Here is a 20,653-nt window from a genome sequence, read left to right on the forward strand (position 1 = left end):
ACAACAACCTTCTGCACGAACAGTTCGACGACGTTTGCAGCATGGCTGCGGTTACCCTTTGACGCTGCATCACAGACAGGAGCGCCTGCAATGCTGTACTCAACGACGAACCTGGGCGCACGAATGGCAAAACTCATTTTTTTCGGACGAATCCAGGTTCTGTTTACAGCATCATGATGGTGGCATCCGTGTTTGGCGACATCGCGGTGAACGCACATTGGAAGCGTGTATTCGTCATCGCCATACTGGCGTATCACCCAGCGTGATGATATGGAGTGCCATTGGTTACACGTCTCCGTCACCTCCTGTTTGCATTGACGGCACTTTGAACAGTGGACGTTACATTTCAGATGTGTTACGACCCGTGGCTCTACCCTTCATTCGATCCCTACGGAAACCTACATTTCAGCAGGATAATGCACGACCGTATGTTGCAGGTCCTGTACGGGCCTTTCTGAATACAGAAAATGTTCAATTGCTGCCCTGGCCAGCACATTCTCCAGATCTCTCACCAATTGAAAACGTCTGGTCAATGGTGGCCGAGCAACTGGCTCGTCACAATACGCCAGTCACTACTCTTGATGAACTGTGGTATCGTGTTGAAGGTGCATGGGCAGCTGTACCTGTACACGCCATCCAAGCTCTGTTCGACTCAATGCCCAGGCGTATCAAGGCCGTTATTACGGCCAGAGGTGGTTGTTCTGGGTACTGATTTCTCAGGATCTATGCACCCAAATTGCGTGAAAATGTAATCACATGTCAGTTCTAATATAATATATATTTGTCGAAGGAATATCCGTTTATCATCTTGCATTTCTTCTTGGTGTAGCAATTTTTAGGCCAGTTGTGTATTTGAAATCAAAACAGGAATTTCGCGTGCAATATGTAATTAGAAACAAGAAGACGTGCATTATTCATAAAAAAATCACGTGTTTTACGATAATGAGATGTAGGTACTTCAAACTGAAATAAGAAAAAAATGACCAAGTCGAGACATGAACCAGCGATCTATGAACTGCACCAGATTATCAGTCTGTTGCGCTACTCATTCTGTTGTACATCCATGTGTATTGCATCTCAACTGTATCAAATACAGACCCTAGGAAAACTTCAAAGCCAATTTTTTCCGTAAATTTATGAAAAACATTAACAATAACCTATTTCTCGGCACTATTTAACCGTGTTCCAAACGCGTGTTTCACTACGTAGAAGGAAGCAGTCTTGTCCATTTTCATTCTGCGTGTTAAAAGCGCGTCAATCAGAGCACAACAGTACAGAGACTGTGACTGTAAACAATTTTTGAAATAAAAGCTACATAGCTGCAGTGTAGAAAAACGTTTATGGCTGTTAATACATTAGAATATCTTACAGTTTCATTTAACGTAACTTATTAGTAAGATAACTTTCCAAGAGCGTAACAACACCAGTGTACGTGTGCTACAGCTTCTTGCCATCATCGCGTTTGTCTTCGCTTACATCATGTTTATTCTTATGATGAATAGAGTATAGTGGGCATTAGGATGGGCTGTGTCCAGCGTTCCTCTTAATGATTGCTTGAACTTTGTTGGGGACACTTTCAATAAAGTGTCTGAATGTTTGTGGAAGAGTGGTAGCCCATTCTTCAAGAGTCGAAACCGGAGAAGATAGTGATGTTGGAACTAGGGTCTGGAGCGAAATCGACGTTCCCACTCATTCCATGGGCATTGCACTGGGTTCAAGCTGGGACTCTGGGCAGGTTAGTCCAATTCAGAAACGTTACTGTCCACAAACCATTGCCTCACAGATGCTGTTAAAAAGTGTTCCCAGCGTTCCTAGTTTACAGTTACCTTACGCGCAGTACGGGGACTTTACCCTAACCTCCAATGACTACAGAAATGTAAGGCTCACGAGGTCATGCTCGAACATGCTAACCATTCTAGCACATTGGAACTCACGAGCGATTCCTTCAGCTGATTTCATGCGAGTTTTTACAACCACCCTCTGTAATGCTCTACAGTCCCTGTCCGTCAGCACATGAGGTCTACCTCGGCACGGTTGAGCTGTGGTTGTTCCTTCTCGTTTCCAATTCACGATAACATCACCAACAGTCCACTTGGGCAGCTTCTACATCTACATCCATACTCCGCAAGCCACCTGACTGTGTGGCGGAGGTTACCTAGAATACCTCTATCGGTTCTCCCTCCTATTCCAGTCTCGTACGTGGAAAGAAGGATTGTCGGTATGTCTCTGTGTGGGCTCTAATCTCTCTGATTATCCTCATGGTCTCTCCGCGAGATATACGTAGGAGGGAGCAATATAGTGCTTGACTCGAAACTTCAACAAAAGCCCGTACCGAGCTACTGAGCGTCTCTCCTGCAGAGTCTTCCACTGGAGTTTTATCTACCATCTCCGTAACGCTTTCGCGATTACTAAATGATCCTGTAACGAAGCGCGCTGCTCTCCGTTGGATCTTCTCTATCTCTTCTATCAACCCTATCTGGTACGGATCCCACACTGCTGAGCAGTATTCAAGCAGTGGGCGAACAAGCGTACTGTAACCTACTTCCTTTGTTTTCGGATTGCATTTCCTTAGGATTCTTCCAATGAATCTCAGTCTGGCATCTGCTTTACCGACGATCAACTTTACATGATCATTCCATTTTAAACCACTCCTAATGCGTACTCCCAGATAATTTATGGAATTAACTGCTTCCAGTTGCTGACGTGCTATTTTGTAGCTAAATGATCTATCTTTCTATGTATTCGCAGCACATTACACTTGTCTACATTGAGATTCAGTTGCCATTCCCTGCACCATGCGTCAATTCGCTGCAGATCCTCCTGCATTTCTATACAATTTTCCATTGTTACAACCTCTCGATATACCACAGCATCATCCGCAAAAAGCCTCAGCGAACTTCCAATGTGATCCACAAGGTCATTTATGTATATTGTGAATAGCAACGGTCCTACGACACTCCCCTGCGGCACACCTGAAATCACTCTTACTTCGGAAGACTTCTCTCCATTGAGAATGACATGCTGCGTTCTGTTATCTAAGAACTCTTCAATCCAATCACACAATCGGTCTGATAGTCCATATGCTCTTACTTTGTTCATTAAAGGACTGTGGGGAACTGTATCGAACGCCTTGCGGAAGTCAAGAAACACAGCATCTACCTGGGAACCCGTGTCTATGGCCCTCTGAGTCTCGTGGACGAATAGCGCGAGCTGGGTTTCACACGATCGTCTTTTTCGAAACCCATGCCGATTCCTACAGAGTAGATTTCTAGTCTCCAGAAAAGTCATTATACTCGAACATAATACGTATTCCAAAATTCTACAACTTATCGACGTTAGAGATATAGTTCTGCATATCTGTTCGACGTCCCTTCTTGAAAACGGGGATGAGCTGTGCCCTTTTCCAATCCTTTGGAACGCTACGCTCTTCTAGAGACCTACGGTACACCGCTGCAAGAAGGGGGGCAAGTTCATTCCCGTACTCTGTGTAAAATCGAACTGGTTTCCCATCAGGTCCAGCGGCCTTTCCTCTTTTGAGCGATTTTAATTGTTTCTCTGTCCCTCTGTCATCTATTTCGATATCTACCATTTTGTCACCTGTGCGACGATCTAGAGAAGGAACTACAGAGCAGTCTTCCTCTGTGAAACAGCTTTAGAAAAATACATTTAGTATTTCGGCCTTTAGTCTGTCATCCTCTGTTTCAGTACCACATTGGTCACAGAGTGTCTGGAAATTTTGATTTGATCCACCTACTGCTTTGACATAAGACCAAAATTTCTTAGGATTTCTTAAAGAGAAATGAAATGTCCTTGATTGATTTGTTCTTCAGGTGGCACCTGATCCTCAGTCCACGTTCAAAGTCACTAAGCTATCCTGGCCGACCCAATCTGGGGTTACTGCTTCTCTACTGACAACACAATACTCTCCGCCCCCCCCCTTTTTTTTCACTGGCAGGTCCGCCTCTTGTGATTATAGTGATAACTCCGCATTACATAGGGATGCTGATGCTTAATATGTCGCTAAGGAGATAAAAAAAAGGTCATCAGTCTACCATGCACCCTCCAACACGTAAGCAGTGTACCCAGTTTGTCTACGTATAGAGTAAATTCAGTGTGCATGTGTGAGAAAGCGTTCCAAATGGCTGTGTAGCGTGTATCTGAGGCGGGGCACGGGAACCAGCCCGGTATACACCCAGTGGGATGCGGAGAAACCGACTAAAAACCACATGGCTGGATGACATACCGACCCCTCGTCGTTAATACGTCGGGCGGACCCGATTCTGGGCCAGAACACCTCTCCCCGTCCCTGAAGAAGTCACATCAACACGCGCGGCCACCCGGGCGGGTACATAAAGATGTCTGGGTACTTTTTATCAGATACTGCAGTTAATCATTTGTTGTTCAGGTACTGAAAGATCGTATCTTCGGTGTCGTATGTCGCATACGAAAATAAAAAGTGGCACTGCACTTCTCACTATATATAATTGTGTCACATGAAAAAAAAGCAAAAAATATCGAAACCATAAATTAAAATTGGAGTTGAATTAAATATTTTGACCATATTCCATTGATCTATCACAGGAAAGTGGCCTTTGGCGATATTCTGCTCTCTTCTGGACAAAACAGGAATACGTACAATGTATCGCAGTAGCGAATATGAGCAGCCACCAGCTGTATAACGGAATGACAATGAAAATTTGTGCCAGACCGAGACTGGAACCCGGATTTCCCGCTTATCGTGAGCAGTCGCCTTACCATTAGGCACCCGAACACGACTCACGGGCAGACCCAAACTTCCATATGTTGTCAACCATCCGTCTGCAAGCAGCACCCGTTCATTCATTACGTATATTCCCGTACAGCGAAGACATTTTAATTGAAAGTCGCTTACCTGGTGTCAGCGGATAAATAGGATACTGCAGTGCCTTTATTGTTTAGAAATACGATGCAACGTTCGTTTGGACAGGCATGCACGCAATATCGTATTTATCCGCCAATACTGGACAAGCTACTTTCAATTTAAAAAATCCCCCTTGTACGGAAATATACATAATGAATTCACGAGTGCAAGTTGCAGGCACATGGTTGACGACATATGGATGTTTGGGTATGGCCGTGAGTCGTGCTCGGATAGCCTAATGCTAAGGCGACAGCTCGCGATAGACGGGAAATCCGGGTTCGAATCCTGGACCAGCACACATTTTCACTGTTGTCATTCCATTATACAGTTGATGGTTTCCCATATTCGTAACTGCGAATACAGTTCATGTATTTCATAATGGCTGTAGTCGGCGCAGTGCCTGTTCTTTCAGATATGAATGGCTGTCCTAAGGTACACTGCATCGTACTTCCGAACAACACAGGCACTGCAATATAGTGTCGTATCGTACAAATCAGGAGTACGGGCAAAGTGATTTGTGCTTAAAATGAGAATGATACAAAACTTTCAAAAGACTATTTCGCAAATAAATATCTTATCTGTATTGTGAAATCTAATCTTAATGAAAAATAGGCTGTGCCATTCTTCGCACGTATGCTTGGATTTTAATGCAGCGCTTCAAAGGTACTTAACGAATAAAGGTTTCTGTACAAAAAATGAAGTTGCGAGAGCTATTGTTGTGCCAGTCTCATAAAAATAATGATCAGGTGCTGTCCATGTTGCTTGTCTCCTGTACGGAACAAGCTAACTTTATTAAAATGAAGAAAGCTCACAGTGAGTCACAATAAATAAAAAATTAAATTATTGCCAATTTGGTGGCTTTATTTTAACATCCGCAAAGTCCATTACCGCGTAACTTAGACAACAATGAATGTATCAACGAAGTAATTATACTGGAGAATTTATGAAATAAAACTCAGTTGGTAAGACCACGGCGACTGGAGTAGTTCGGCGTGTCACGTATCTGGTACGACGGCAGAACTTGGTTAAGCCGTCGGGGTGAGAGAGAACCGCAGGATGGGCTAGACGCGCGGAATCAGTTCGCCTACGAAGGAAACTAACTTTCAGCAAGACAGTGCATCATGTCATTCCTCGCGAATACTGTCAGTACGTTTCGAGTTACACTTCACATGCACGAGAATCCTTGCCCCACACACTCCAACTCATCTGGCCTAATTCTACAGAGCACATACGGAGTGCCATGGGGCTAGTGCATGCCTTGGGTCCTGTTTCGACTTTCTTCCCCGAGCTGTAGGAGGTGGCTGAGCTATTATGGATCACGATGGCTCACTAACGGTTTCAGTGATACACAGAGTCCGTATCACACAGTTCTGCCACCGCTGCCTGGGAGAGCATTCTGCTGGTTGATGGCTGCTTTATTCATTTCGTGTTGCAGTTGCGCATTTGTAGGCGTCCACTTTCTTCATGCATTGTAGTTAAAGTCTTCTGGCTTTCTCATGGATTAAATGACTGAGCCTGCAAAGCATGGAAGCTGTGGATCCACTGTATGTAATGTATACATCAGGTGAACTTCCTCCTGCAAGGATCTGTCTATGCCGTTTCAAAATGGGGTAACTGCTTCTACAGTTTATATGATACTCCACCTGTGGAGTCACAGCCAGACACTACACTTGCTAGGTGGTAGCCTTTAAATCGACCGCGGTCCGGTAGTATACGTCGGACCCGCGTGTCGCCACTAGCAGTGATTGCAGACCGAGCGCCGCCACACGGTAGGTCTAGTCTAGAGACTCCCTAGCACTCGCCCCAGTTGTACAGCCGACTTTGCTAGCGATGTTTCACTGTCTACATACGCTCTCGTTTGCAGAGACGACAGTTTAGCATAGCCTTGAGCTAAGTCATTTGCTACGACCTAGCAAGGCGCCATATTCAGTTACTATAATTACTTCAAGAATGTATTCTGAACAGATATTGTGAATCATGTACCGTCAAGAGCGACGGTCATCATAAATGGATTAAAGTTAATTATGAAACTAATTACATCCGCTTTCTGAATTCTCATTCCTTGTCATGTTCCAGACCTCACGTCAGTATAGTTCTTCCCTCTTCACGCCAGCCTGCGTGAGCTAACACGCGTGCATTTCGGCCTCCACTCGTAACTCGGTGTTGGCTCTTCTGCTAACACAAAACTACCTACACACTTACCAATGGCTGTACGACCTACGCAGACAAAACTGGTATTGCCAAGTCTCTTATAACAATAAACTGCCTTGGTCATAACCGAGCGAGGTGGCGCAGTGGTTACCACACTGGACTCGCATTCGGAAGGGCGACGGTTCAATCCCGCGTCCGGCCATCCTCGTTCAGTTTTCCCGTGATTTCCCTAAATCGCTTCAGGCAAATACTGGGATGGTTTCTGTGAAAGGGCACGGCCGACTTCCCTCCCTAATCCGATGAGACCGATGACCTCGCTGTTTGGTCTCCTCCCCCAACTCAACGCAACATATCTTAGTCATGCAAGGCAAACACAAATAAAAGACATACATGCCGCCACTTCCCAAGCTCACCATTCACACTCTAATATTCGTAAATACAATTCCCTCATACTAGTAGCGATTCCAGGCCATGAAAATTGACAACGACCGGGAAAGTGAAAGTGGTGTGCTGAACGCACGGCCCTCAATACCGCATCCAATGACGTACTGGAGGAGGGCAACACGGCGGTCGGTCGGTGTCGAAGGGCCCGCCAGGGTCTGTGGAGGCGCTTTTACAGTTCTTTCATTGTTATTCCAGTCGTCTTGCACATTATTTCTTTCTTACATTCCAGTAACGTTTGATAATTACTTCAAAGCTCTCTTTTTACGGGAACAAATTTCGCTGAAGTACACTGCCGGAAAAAAAATAGTACAGCTGCAAAGACGACGTCGATTTTGGCGCGATGACGGCATACGCCACCTGGGGAATAGTACACTACTGGCCATTAAATTTGCTACACCAAGAAAAAATGGAAGATGATAAACGGGTACTCCTCGGACAAATATATTATACTAGAACTGACATGTGATTACATTTTCACGAAATTTGGGTGCATAGATCCTGAGAAATCAGTACCCAGAACAACCACCTCTGGCCGTAATAACGGCCTTGATACGCCTGGGCATTGAATCAAACAGAGCTTGGATGGCGTGTACAGGTACAGCTGCCTGCAGCTTCAACACAATACCACAGTTCATCAAGAGTAGTGACTGGCGTATCGTGACGAGCCAGTAGCTCGGCCACCATTGACCAGACGTTTTCAATTGGTGAGAGATCTGGAGAATGTGCTGGCCAGGGCAGCAGTCGAACATTTTCTGTATCCAAAAAGGCCCGTACAGGACCTGCAACATACGGTCGTGCATTATCCTACTGAAATATAGGGTTTCGCAGGGATCGAACGAACGGTAGAGCCACAGGTCCTAACACATCTGAAATGTAACGTCCACTGTTCAAAGCTCCGTCAATGCGAACAAGAGGCGACGGAGACGTGTAACCAATGGCACCCCATACCATCACGCTGGGTGATACGCCGCTATGGCGATGACGAATACACGCTTCCAATGTGCGTTCACTGCGATGTCGCCAAACACGGATGCGACCATCGTGATGATGTAAACAGAACCTGGACTCATCCGAAAAAATGACGTTTTGCCATTCGTGCACCCAGGTCCGTCGTTGAGTAAACCATCGCAGGCGCTCCTGCCTGTGATGCAGCGTCAAGGGTAACCGCAGCCATGGTGTCCGAGCTGATAGTCCATGCTGCTCCAAACGTCGTCGAACTGTTCGTGCAGATGGTTGTCTTGCAAACGTTCGCATCTGTTGACTCAGGGATCGAGAGGTGGCTGCACGATCCGTTACAGCCATGCGGATAAGATGCCTGTCATCTCGACTGCTAGTGATACGAGGCCGTTGGGATCCAGCACGGCGTTCCGTGTTGCCCTCCCCACCGATTCCATATTCTGCTAACAGTCATTGGATCTCGACCAACGCGAGCAGCAATGTCGCGATACGATAAACCGCAATCGCGATAGGCTACAATCCGACCTTTATCAAAGTCGGAAACGTGATAGTACGCATTTCTCCTCCTTACACGAGGCATCACAACAACGTTTCACAGGCAACGCCGGTCAAGTGCTGTTTGTGTATGAGAAATCTGTTGGAAACTTTCCTGATGTCATCATGTTGAAGGTGTCGCCACCAGCGCCAACCTTGTGTGAATCCTCTGAAAAGTAATCATTTGCATATCACAGCATCATCTTCCTGTCGGTTAAATTTCGCATCTATAGCATGTCATCTTTGTGATGTAGCAATTTTAATGGCCAATAGTGTAGATGTACTGATAATGGTTTCAACGTCGTCCGTCAACAGCTAGCGTAGTAGCATAGCTACCAGAGCGCTATTTGTGTCTACCCTTCAATAGGGTACACTCACCGCCAGAATGCTTAGTGTGGTGCAATCATGTGAAACAAACAGGCAACCATGCCACGGAGAGCCACTCGAGCTTCCTACAGCCAACTGAGCTTGTTCGAAAGGGGTCAAATTGTGGCCTTCCGAGTGGGGGCTGGTCCTTTAGGAGAATTGCCACACAAGTTGGACGTGCTTCGTTAGGTGTCAACTATGCTGGTATAAGGTGAACATTGTCACACCCGTAGACGAGGTCCTGGACTTCCACGCTCTTGGTCCACGCAGCTCACACACACACACCAGGATCGTAGTACTATAAGGGCAGCAGTGCAAAATCGTACAGTACCGCAGCACATATAAGACAGATTATAGGCTCAGACGTATGAACACGAACTGTTGCGAACCGGTTATTAGCAGTGGGACTATGGGCAAGCACAATTCTAGCCTGTTGTCCTCACGCGACAGCACCGACGTGCACAGCTCGACTGGTGTCGTCAGCGGATTACTTGGAAGATGGAATGGCACGCCGTGGTTTTCAGAGATGAAAATAGATTGTCTGGACGCAAGTGATGGACGTTTTCATGTACAACCTAGATCTGGTGAGTGCTGTCTCGTATAGTGCATTCAACTAAGACACACTGGCCCCACCCAGGTCTTATGGTCTGGGGTACAATAAGTTACAACTGTCTTCCACCTTTGGTATTTGTAGCTAGGCTCAGTACCGTTTCTTCCATATCCACCAGAAACAAACGCAAAAGAATTTTATTTAAAAAAACGGATAAAGTCCCACTAGAAGCCTTTCTAAGAGACAATCTCCATTCCTTCCGAACTGACTTTGCGAGATGTGGCTCAAATTCAAGATATAGTAGCAACAGCAATTGAGAGATTCACACCTCATAAATTGGTAAGAGATGGAACTGATCCCCCATGGTACACAAAACAGCTCCGAACGCTGTTGCAGAGGCAACCGAAAAAGCATGCGAAGTTCAGAAGAACGCGAAATCCCGACGACTGGCTAAAATTTACAGACGCGCGAAATTTGGCACGGATTTCAATGCGAAATGCCTTCAATAGGTTCCACAAGGAAACATTGTCTCGAAATTTGGTAGAAAATCCGAAGAAATTCTGGTCGTATGTAAAGTACACAAGCGGCAAGACGCAGTCAATACCTTCGCTGCGCAGTGCCGATAGTACTGTTACCGACGACTGTGCCGCTAAAGCGGAGTTATTGAACGCAGTTTTCCGAAATTCCTTCACCAGGGAAGACAAATGGAATATTCCAGAATTTGAAACACGAACAGCTGCTAGCATGAGTTTCTTAGAAGTAGACACCTTAGGGGTTACGAAGCAACTCAAATCGCTTGATACGGGCAAGTGTTCAGGTCCAGATTGTATACCGATTAGGTTCCTTTCAGATTACGCTGATACAATAGCTCCCTACTTAGCAATTATATACAACCGCTCGCTCACCGATAGATCTGTACCTACAGATTGGAAAATTGCACAGGTCGCACCAGTGTTTAAGAAGGGTAGTAGGAGTAATCCATCGAACTACAGACCTATATCATTGACGTCGGTTTGCAGTAGGGTTTTGGAGTATATACTGTATTCAAACATTATGAATCACCTCGAAGGGAACGATCTATTGATACGTAATCAACATGGTTTCAGAAAACATCGTTCTTGTGCAACGCAGCTAGCTCTTTATTCGCACGAAGTAATGGCCGCTATCGACAGGGGATCTCAAGTTGATTCCGTATTTCTAGATTTCCGGAAAGCTTTTGACACCGTTCCTCACAAGCGACTTCTAATCAAGCTGCGGGTCTATAGGGTATCGTCTCAGTTGTGCGAGTGGATTCGTGATTTCCTGTCAGGAAGGTCGCAGTTCGTAGTAATAGACGGCAAATCGAGTAAAACTGAAGTGATATCAAGTGTTCCCCAGGGAAGCGTCCTGGGACCTCTCTGTTCCTGATCTGTATAAATGACCTGGGTGACAATCTGAGCAGTTCTCTTAGGTTGTTCGCAGATGATGCTGTAATTTACCGTCTAGTAAGGTCATCCGAAGACCTGTATCAGTTGCAAAGCGATTTAGAAACGATTGCTGTATGGTGTAGCAGGTGGCAGTTGACGCTAAATAACGAAAAGTGTGAGGTGATCCACGTGAGTCCCAAAAGATATCCGTTGGAATTCGATTACTCGATAGATAGTACAATTCTCAAGGCTGTCAATTCAACTAAGTACCTGGGTGTTAAAATTACGAACAACTTCAGTTGGAAAGACCACATAGAAAATATTGTGGGGAAGGCGAACCAAAGGTTGCGTTTCATTGGCAGGATACTTAGAAGACGCATCAAGTCAACTAAAGAGAGAGCTTACACTACACTCGTTCGTCCTCTGTTAGAATATTGCTGCGCGGTGTGGGATCCTTACCAGGTGGGATTGACGGAGGACATCGAAAGTGTGCAAAAAATGGAAGCTCGTTTTGTATTATCACGTAATAGGGGAGAGAGTGTGGCAGATATGATACGCGAGTTGGGATGGAAGTCATTAAAGCAAAGACGTTTTTCGTCGCGTTGAGATCTATTTACGAAATTTCAGTCACCAACTTTCTCTTCCGAATGCGAAAATATTTTGTTGAGTCCAACCCACATAGGTAGGAATGATCATCAAAATAAAATAAGAGAAATCAGAGCTCGAACAGAAAGATTTAGGTGTTCGTTTTTTCCCGCGCGCTGTTCGGGAGTGGAATGGTAGGGAGATAGTATGATTGTGGTTCGATGAACCTTCTGCCAATCACTTAAATGTGAATTGCAGAGTAATCATGTAGATGTACCTCAGAACTACTTGTGTTATTGATCTGTAATGTAATCATTTCATGCACTCCATATGCACTGTTGCAACAATAAATCTTGAGTGAATTAGAAACCTCTAAATCTATGGACTAGCCTAATTTTTTTCCAGCAGTGGTGAAACTAAATACGACTTGCCATGATGCCCCAGTCCATTAAGCACAGACACCTCTGTGCAGCCAGAATTATCATGGGTACCTGCAGTTCCTCACATACAAATATACAGACGTAAAACGTTAAGCACCTGGAAGTAATGATCCAATGTAGATGCAGTTCCATACATGTATATGTTATGAATGGATATGTAAATGATAATGTAGATTTATGGTCTGAGACTTCTAGAACTGAATTACTGTTGTTACTCTGTTACGAAGCAAGTCGGGGTATTTAATGGGCTGAAGATGTGTCAGATGGTAAGAGTACTGTGGACGAGTGGCCAAATGCTGTAATGAATGGGAATGTGAGGGGAAACTACATGTGCTGTAAATTCATACTTTTAGCTCCCCATGCACAAATAATGATTTCACTGTAATGCCCCATATCAGCCAACACTATTGGTCGGAGACTTGCAGCAGCTGGGCTGCTTAACTATTATCCCATGTAAAGGGTACCCAACACCAACTCAGACTGCCGGATTTGGAATGGCTCCGTACGCACACAGCATTTAATGCTGAAGAGCGGCATCATTTTCAATGATGAATCTTCAATCTTCATTAAGCACTACTTTGGATTACCAGCGTCTGCCAGTAATGTGTGCCATGGCCAAGAGACATTCTGCCAATGTTTTCAAAAGATACATGGGTATTTCTCTAGTGTGATGGTGTGAGCAGCTACCACATATGACTTCACGTCACCTCTGATAGTGGTTCAGGGAAATTCAGTGGGATAGAAGTAAACCAAAGAAATTCTGAGTCATGTGTTAACTCACATGGGACAGCATTCTGGCACCATTAATCCACACATGATCTGTGTTTCTGTGACATGTCTGCACGACATGTGGTTATCCCTTGACCAGCAAGGATCCCCAATCTGTACCAGACAGAACATCTGTTGTGATTCTTGAGTTTCTCCCGGCGTATTTGATAATCAAAATATCCACGGGTGTACTGCCGGTCTAGAGTGTCCATCTGTTGCAGCAGTTTGTATGCCAATCTCATCACAATGTCAGTATACATATTAACAGCCAGTTTTTCACAAGATTATACAATAGCTGTATGACATTTCCCAACCAAATCACTGCATGCATCAAGTTCTAGAGAGAGCAACATCCTACCAATGAGGGACCAGCACTGTGCATATACTGCAAAATTTCTAGTTCATTCAATTTTATGAAGTAATCACTGAAATAAAACTATAAATCTTTCATCACATGAAGCTTCATTTCATGTCATTTAACTTCTTCTGGATGCTTAACTTTTTTGTTGGTGTGTTCAAGACATCTGTGTGTAACTAACCTCCGTAGTCAAAACATGCTGGTGTAACGATAATTATTTCAGAAATATACAGTTCAAATCCTGATGGTGGAAAAACTTGCATAGCCAGAATTTGATAATCCAATGCAATTTGAACGTATTATCTTGTGTCGTCCAGCCTCACGCTTTTACTTTACTCTTAATATCAATAGAAATTACAAAGTGAGTACAGATCACTTAACCATTCCGGTCTTGCTATGGATTATTTGTTTATTTCAGGATGAGTACTTTTATTGTGATATTTTTCCAGTTAGGTGTCCACCAGCTGCTCCATCACCAGCATGGTAAATGCTTACTTCAGAAAGCGCAAAGTAACGTGCATTCTTTTAAAAGCTCCAGGCATCTTATGTCGCATTACTCTCAAGTACCATGACATTTTGTACAGTAATCACCTTTACTGTATCTTCTCTCAAAGATACAGTTTCATACAGGTATCTTCTCTCGACGATACAGTAAGCCATTAATGTTGTGTAACTAACCTCCGTAGTCAAAACATCCTGGTGTAATGATAATTATTTCAGAAATGTACAGTTCATATCCTGATGGTGGAAAAACTTGCATAGCCAGAATTTGATAATCCAATGCAATTTGAACGTATTATCTTGTGTCGTCCAGTCTCACGCAAGTGATGAGCAAAACAAAAAGTAAGTTATCTGTGCAAAGCTGGACATTGCAGGCATTATTACTTGAAAAAATCATTTATACACAACTTAAACAGTATGTCAATTATTTTCATGTCTGCAGATGACTAACTAGAATACAGTGCTGTTTTCTGTCTATCATATCTAACTTAACCACCCAATGGCAACTCAGGATGAGTATTCCATAACAGCAAACTTTCTGCAGCAAGTGATACAGTACTGAAACAATAGATTTATGACTGTCAAAAGGCTCTGAATCCCTTGGTTACCACAGTCCATAGGATTATAAAAGGAAAATAAATTATGTCCTGTCATCAATGAGGTAATTAAAGATGGACCAGAAACTTGGGATGAACAAGGACAAGGAAGGACTCTGGCTGTGTACTTTTAAAAGGGACCAGTTCAGAGTCTTGCACTGAGTAATTAATCGAAACCACAGAAGTTTCACGATCACTGATTCAATAGTTCCAGGAATATAGTCATTTGTTTGACCCATGGCAAAGCTGCGAACAGTACTCCCGTGAGTTTTCCGCAACTTTTAGATATATCATCTCAAGCAATATTTCCAAGAAAGAAACAAGACTACGCAATCTTGTACAACTTTTTGCGTTCTCTTAAGAGAGGTAATATAAAAAATTTCCTGGGCGATTTGCATATGGATAATTTGAAGCAATGCCAGCTGAAAAATAAGACGTTCGAAAAAAAAGTGAAGTCTAGCTTTTCATATCTACGGAAGTAAATGCGGGATACACCTGAAACTTTGCACGTAATAACTTACCAAGAAAAGGCCTCAGAATATAAAATTTCATTCTCATACTGCTTTCCATTACTTTACAAACAGAGCGAAGAGTCGACGAATTTTCTAAATACGCCAAAAATGATTATTTGCGTCCCACTTTTACAAAAATGGTTCAAATAGCTCTGAGCACTATGGGACTCAACATCTGAGGTCATCAGTCCCCTAGAACTTCTTAAACCCAACTAACCTAAGGACATCACACACATCCATGCCCGAAGCAGGATTCGAACCTGCGACGTAGCAGTCACGCGGTTCCGGACTGAAGTGCCTAGAACCGGACGGCCACTGCGGCCGGCCCACTTTTACAAAAGTGTCTTCTGCAAACTCTGTTAAACCGTTTTCATAAGAAAGACAACGTTCTGAAACACCTAAAAAACTAAATTTGTTTTGGACTGCGATCATATAAGGCGCTAAAAGACTACGACTAGGTGAAGCAAAGTCGGCAAAAGAAAAAGGCTTTGGAAGAAAAGGCAGTATTTTGCTTTATCTCTCCGGAAGTGATTGCGGGATAAACCTGAAGCTTTGCACGCAGTAACTTACCAATACAAGGTCTTATAATATAAAATTTCATTCTCCTACTGCTTTCCAATAGTTTATAGACTGAGCGCAAATTTGACGATCTTTCTAGAAATGTCAAAAATGTTTTAAACTGCTTTCATTAGAAATACCATGCTCTCAACCACCTAAAATACTATATTTCGTTTTGCAGTGGGATTATAAAAGGCAAAAAAATGCTCTCTGGGGAAATTATCAAAAGTCCTGATGACTAGGAAATAGCTTCAGTATAAAAAAAATTTAAAAAAATGCAAATCAGTAATTTTTTTGGCTATACAAAATTCTAGAATGAGATTTTCACTCTGCAGCGGAGTGTGCGCTTATATGAAACTTCCTGGCAGATTAAAACTGTGAACCTGAGCAGGAGACCATCTGTAAAGTTTGGAATTTAGGAGAAGAGGTACTGGCAGAAGTAAAGTTGTGAGGACGGGCCGTGAGTCTTGCTTGGGTAGCCCAGTTGGTAGAGCACTTGCCCGCGAAAGGCAAAGGTTCCGAGTTCGAGTCTCGGTCCGGCACATAGTTTTAATCTGCCAGGAAGTTTTCGTACAAAATTCTCTTTATAGAAAATGAAATTCGAATATAGAGTACAATAAAAAGAATAGTTTTCTATTTTTTGTGGCTCTAATAATTTGAAGTAACCACATTTGAAAAGTGTATTCTCTGTATTATCAAAATTTCTTCCCGGTCAATCCCATCAGTGACATCCTCTGGCCAGTAGTGTCGTTTTCCGGACGACATTCTACAGCAAATTGACGAAACAGGTAAAAAATTGAAATAAATATAAGCTTAGGATCATACAAGGGAACTTTTCTACCTGTAGCTTTGGCCTCTGACACTTATAGAAATGTATCATCAGCTTGGGATCCTGTGCAAAGAAATCTTTACCAAGCTTTGGAGCCAGTGGTAAAGAAACTTCCCCGTGGCTGCTCTTGCACAGCTATCGGGCGTGACCCCTATGGTGATGGGTATGCTAGTTTTCTCACTTTCAAAGGAACCAAAAGTGGTTAAGCCACCATGGATCATAGCAAGACATTTATACAATAATTCCATCAGTACACTAATGTTCCGCATTAACAGCATATTATGCTAACACAAAGTACGCTGTACCTTAAACCAGAATTAAACCAGCACACCAAGAGCATTACACAATAATGGACACACTAATAATTCTCTGTAACACAGATCCATTAAAAAATTTTAGAAAACTGCTATGAACTTAACCAAAATTTACACAATGTGACAATGGTATAAAACCTACGGGCTATTTATACGATGTGTGCTGTAGCTGTTGTGCAACAGCTTTACTACCATGATATCCGCTGGGTTAGTAATGCACAGTTAATTTACGAAACAGAAAAACAGAAATAGGTCACGATCAGCCAGTCCCAGTTTGACGTTTCTCGAGTTATTTGCACTTTATCTAACTTCCTAGTCATCAAGACTAGGGAGGGTACTAAACAACTGTAGAATAAAGACATGTCAGATATCTTAAGTAACAGAGGAATATGGGCTCTTTTTCAATACACTTCCATCTTGTTGTTTTTAGTGCATTATATGCTGGCATTGCAAAACCAAATATAGTTTTTAGGTGGTTTAGAACAGGGTCTTTCACATGGAAGCGTTTTAAAAGAATTTTAGAATAATCGTCAACTTTGCGCTCAGTTTGTAAACTATGAATTAAATTTCATACACTGTCACTTTGTTTAGGTAAAGTTATTGGGTGTAAGGTTTCAGGTGTATTCTGCATTCACGTCCGGAAGTATTAAGAGCTAAACTTACCAGCCTTGTTTTACTTTATTTTTTCGGCCGACTACGTTTCAAATTATCCATTGGCACATCGCTCAGGAAATCTTTTTTTTTTATTACGTGTAAGCGCATCAAGTTGTAAAAGTTTGCTTAGTTTTGTTACTTTCAAGAAAATCTTGCCGGTGATGGTATCTCTCAAATTGGCCGAAAACTCACGGGTGGACCACTGAGAGCTGTGCTACGAGGACAAACAAATCATTATATCTCCGGGATTATTTAATTAATGATAGTGAAAGTTTTCCAAGGGATCAGGCTTGATTGCTAATACAAAATCCGTGATTGTCATGCTACAACCCTCTAGATCACACAGCATGGAATGCCCAGAGGCGTGGGGGGGGGGGGGGGGGGGGGGGGGGGGGGGAGCGAGATCGGCTTCTGCAATGTCATGGAAGGGACTAACCACAGAATATAAAACTATACCAGTATTTCACTGATCAGAATTCACAATCAGTCAATCAACAATTACCATATTTCTTAGCGTCAATGTTCCATCTGCAAACTACACCAACATTACAAAAAAAAATGCTTTACCCAGAGAGTGTATTTATTAAGCTTCTGCTTTTTTCCCCTTGCTTTGCAATAATCCCTGATGCAACACTTCGGGAGGGGGGGGGGGGGGGGAGGGGGCGGGCTTGAGAGGAAATAAAGTTGCAAAGACTTATTTGAAAGCAATGTAATATAAAGGTTTAATTTGAAAACTGTACCAATTACAAAGTGTGAACTGCAGCTGGTATTTCATGCCAGAGAGGACACCACCATGAAGAGAGAGACAATCTTGATTCTTAGACAATATTAAGGTAGGCCTATGTTGAGTATTTGAAAAGTACTGTTGCCAAACATCTATTGCATTTAACTCCACTTTAAGAACGTCAGTCATAGTCGATCAATGGAATATTAAATCGTTAGCAGAATCACAATATACACTTCCATATTTATTTTACATTACACACATGAGAAAAATATATTTAGGCAGAGCGTCGGCCATTTTAGTTGCCAATAGTTTTACCGGCTACAAGAAAGTAGAAAGGAAGTAGCGTAAAAGGGAAATAATGTTACAAGATCTCACGCAGCTAAAACAAATACAGATTTTTCATTTCATTAGAGATAACATAATTAAGAATACACAGTACACAAACAATATTTTACTGTGTATAGGTATATTATTTTATTATGATTTCTTTACGTCCATGTATACACCCAGCACAGATATTTTCCAAACATGGACATCAAAAAAACGTCAAAACCGAATGGAACGAACAAGGGAATTTTTTTATTTACACAGTTCATCTAGTATCAATACATCTCTTTACGGCTATCAGATGAACTGGAAGAAAAACTACTACTGTAAAAATAAATTTTTCTGATTAGATCATAAACATTCTATGCCTGAAATGTCAAAAATTTCAACTCTTGAATAAACAAGTGAGACTCAGTTCTGGGAAGAATGGCAAATAAATGTGTGACAGTTGTTCACACTTACAGTTCTTCTTCGTGTGGTCCTGCTTGGGTTGTGTTAGTCTCTCGGCGTTGACTTTGTTCTCCTACAGGAGTGTTCAGCTGCTTTGCTTGCTTTTTCACTTGTTTGCCTTTCTTCTTTTCTTGTGAAATACCGCCCAATGCCTGTATCAGAACGCGACGCATATCGATGCTGTTTGCGGGTGGCCTGTCTTCCTCCATGTTTAACTAATTGATGAACGATTATATACGCGGCAGATGTTATACAAAGCAAACTACGAACTTAAACGGCCATAACAAGTCGCCGACTTAACGGCTATTACACCGACAATTTAGAACTCCATCTACATATTTTGACGTTGCAACGGGTACAACGCCAAACAAACGTCCCCTACAAGTAATCAACACGCATCCCCGCCTAATATTCCCAAACAAACCGACTTGCAAACGCTTCAACACCGAGACCCTGCCTATCGATTCAGACACTCCTAACGGGTCAATACTTTCGTATTATCAAACATTCTCGGCATCCAAAGCACACCCACAGCGAGTAACGCAACAACCGTATAATCGATTAATTGCATTCGACTAGTCGAATGCAGAAGAGAAAATATTTGTGGCATCGCTCCAGAATACATTTAGTGTATTACAAAAACCATTTCTTTCGTAGAAAAATGGTTAAAAATGAAGAACTTTATGTTTCAAGACGACGGCGCAACGTAAACAACGGTAATCAGTCCGCGTCAGTCGAGGCGGTCGAGCGTTAGCGTTCTCGTAAAGATAACTTATTTAAATTGTAATAACAGTTAGTGCAATATAAATTATTCGTTGAGTAGTGTATTAGTGTTTTTTTAAACTTACTATTAAAGTTATCACTTTTCTTTATATATTATTCCAGGACACGCGAAACGATTGTAAGGTCGGCTTGTAGTCATAGCTTTGTTTACGTTCTGGCTCGGGTAACTTAGAGAATCGCATTTCACTGTTCCGTTTTTCTTCTCGGTAATTTAAGTAGAGACTGTCCATTCATTATTAAGTACATATTTCCAGTAAGTAGCGTAAATCGTTAATTGTTCATTTAGGAACTTTTGCACTGATAATTTGTCTACATTCAGTTTGCGTACATTAAAGTTACATTCTATCACGATTAAGTTAAATGACATGCTGCAGTTAAGTGAGTTCTGAGTTCTTGTTGTTAGGAAAATAATTGATTTTTACGTTATATCATATTCCTGAAAGCCCTAACCTGTTGGCCGAATTTTTGTGGCTCGTAAATAACGAAAATTAGTGTTATGTGAAGTGTGTTAAGTGATTCAATTCTGTTTTTCAGCAGTGATCGGACTTGCAATGCGTGAAAAGTGTGGATTTTGCCGGAGGGTAGTCAAGGAGGAAATGATATGTGAAGACTGTGGGTTTGAATTTCACTTGGGTGACTGTAACGGGGAGCTGAATGAGGAACTCAGCGAGGACCTCCCATGGAGCTGGCGAGAGCCTTGTGCCAGTAAAACGCCTGGCTGCGTTGACGTTTTGGACCAGAAACCGATATCACGTGACTAGCTGCTGTACATGACTGGCTGCATTGACAGAAGAACATCTGGTGCTGAACTCTATGCTCGAGTTAAATGTGACTGTATATTCGTAGCTTTGAAATTTGTATACTTTTCCCCGTTTTGATCCTTCAGTTATCTACATCCACTAAACAAATTACCGAGTATACTACAAATGGCTGACTGTTATTG

At 42.7% G+C, this 20,653-nt stretch overlaps 1 protein-coding gene across 1 annotated transcript in view; it reads right to left on the reverse strand.

Moving 5' to 3' along the window:
• LOC124722688 overlaps positions 1-19,402 on the reverse strand; it is a 207,157-nt gene extending 187,755 nt beyond the window's left edge. The window contains exon 1 of the mRNA XM_047247830.1: positions 18,940-19,402. Coding sequence (XP_047103786.1) covers positions 18,940-19,136 — 197 coding nt within the window. The 5' untranslated portion in view covers positions 19,137-19,402. The remainder of the gene's footprint in view (positions 1-18,939) is intronic.
• Positions 19,403-20,653: the final 1,251 nt, after the last annotated feature.

The sequence above is a fragment of the Schistocerca piceifrons genome, chromosome X (assembly GCF_021461385.2).
Source record: "Schistocerca piceifrons isolate TAMUIC-IGC-003096 chromosome X, iqSchPice1.1, whole genome shotgun sequence".
Taxonomy (NCBI): Eukaryota; Metazoa; Arthropoda; class Insecta; order Orthoptera; family Acrididae; genus Schistocerca; species Schistocerca piceifrons.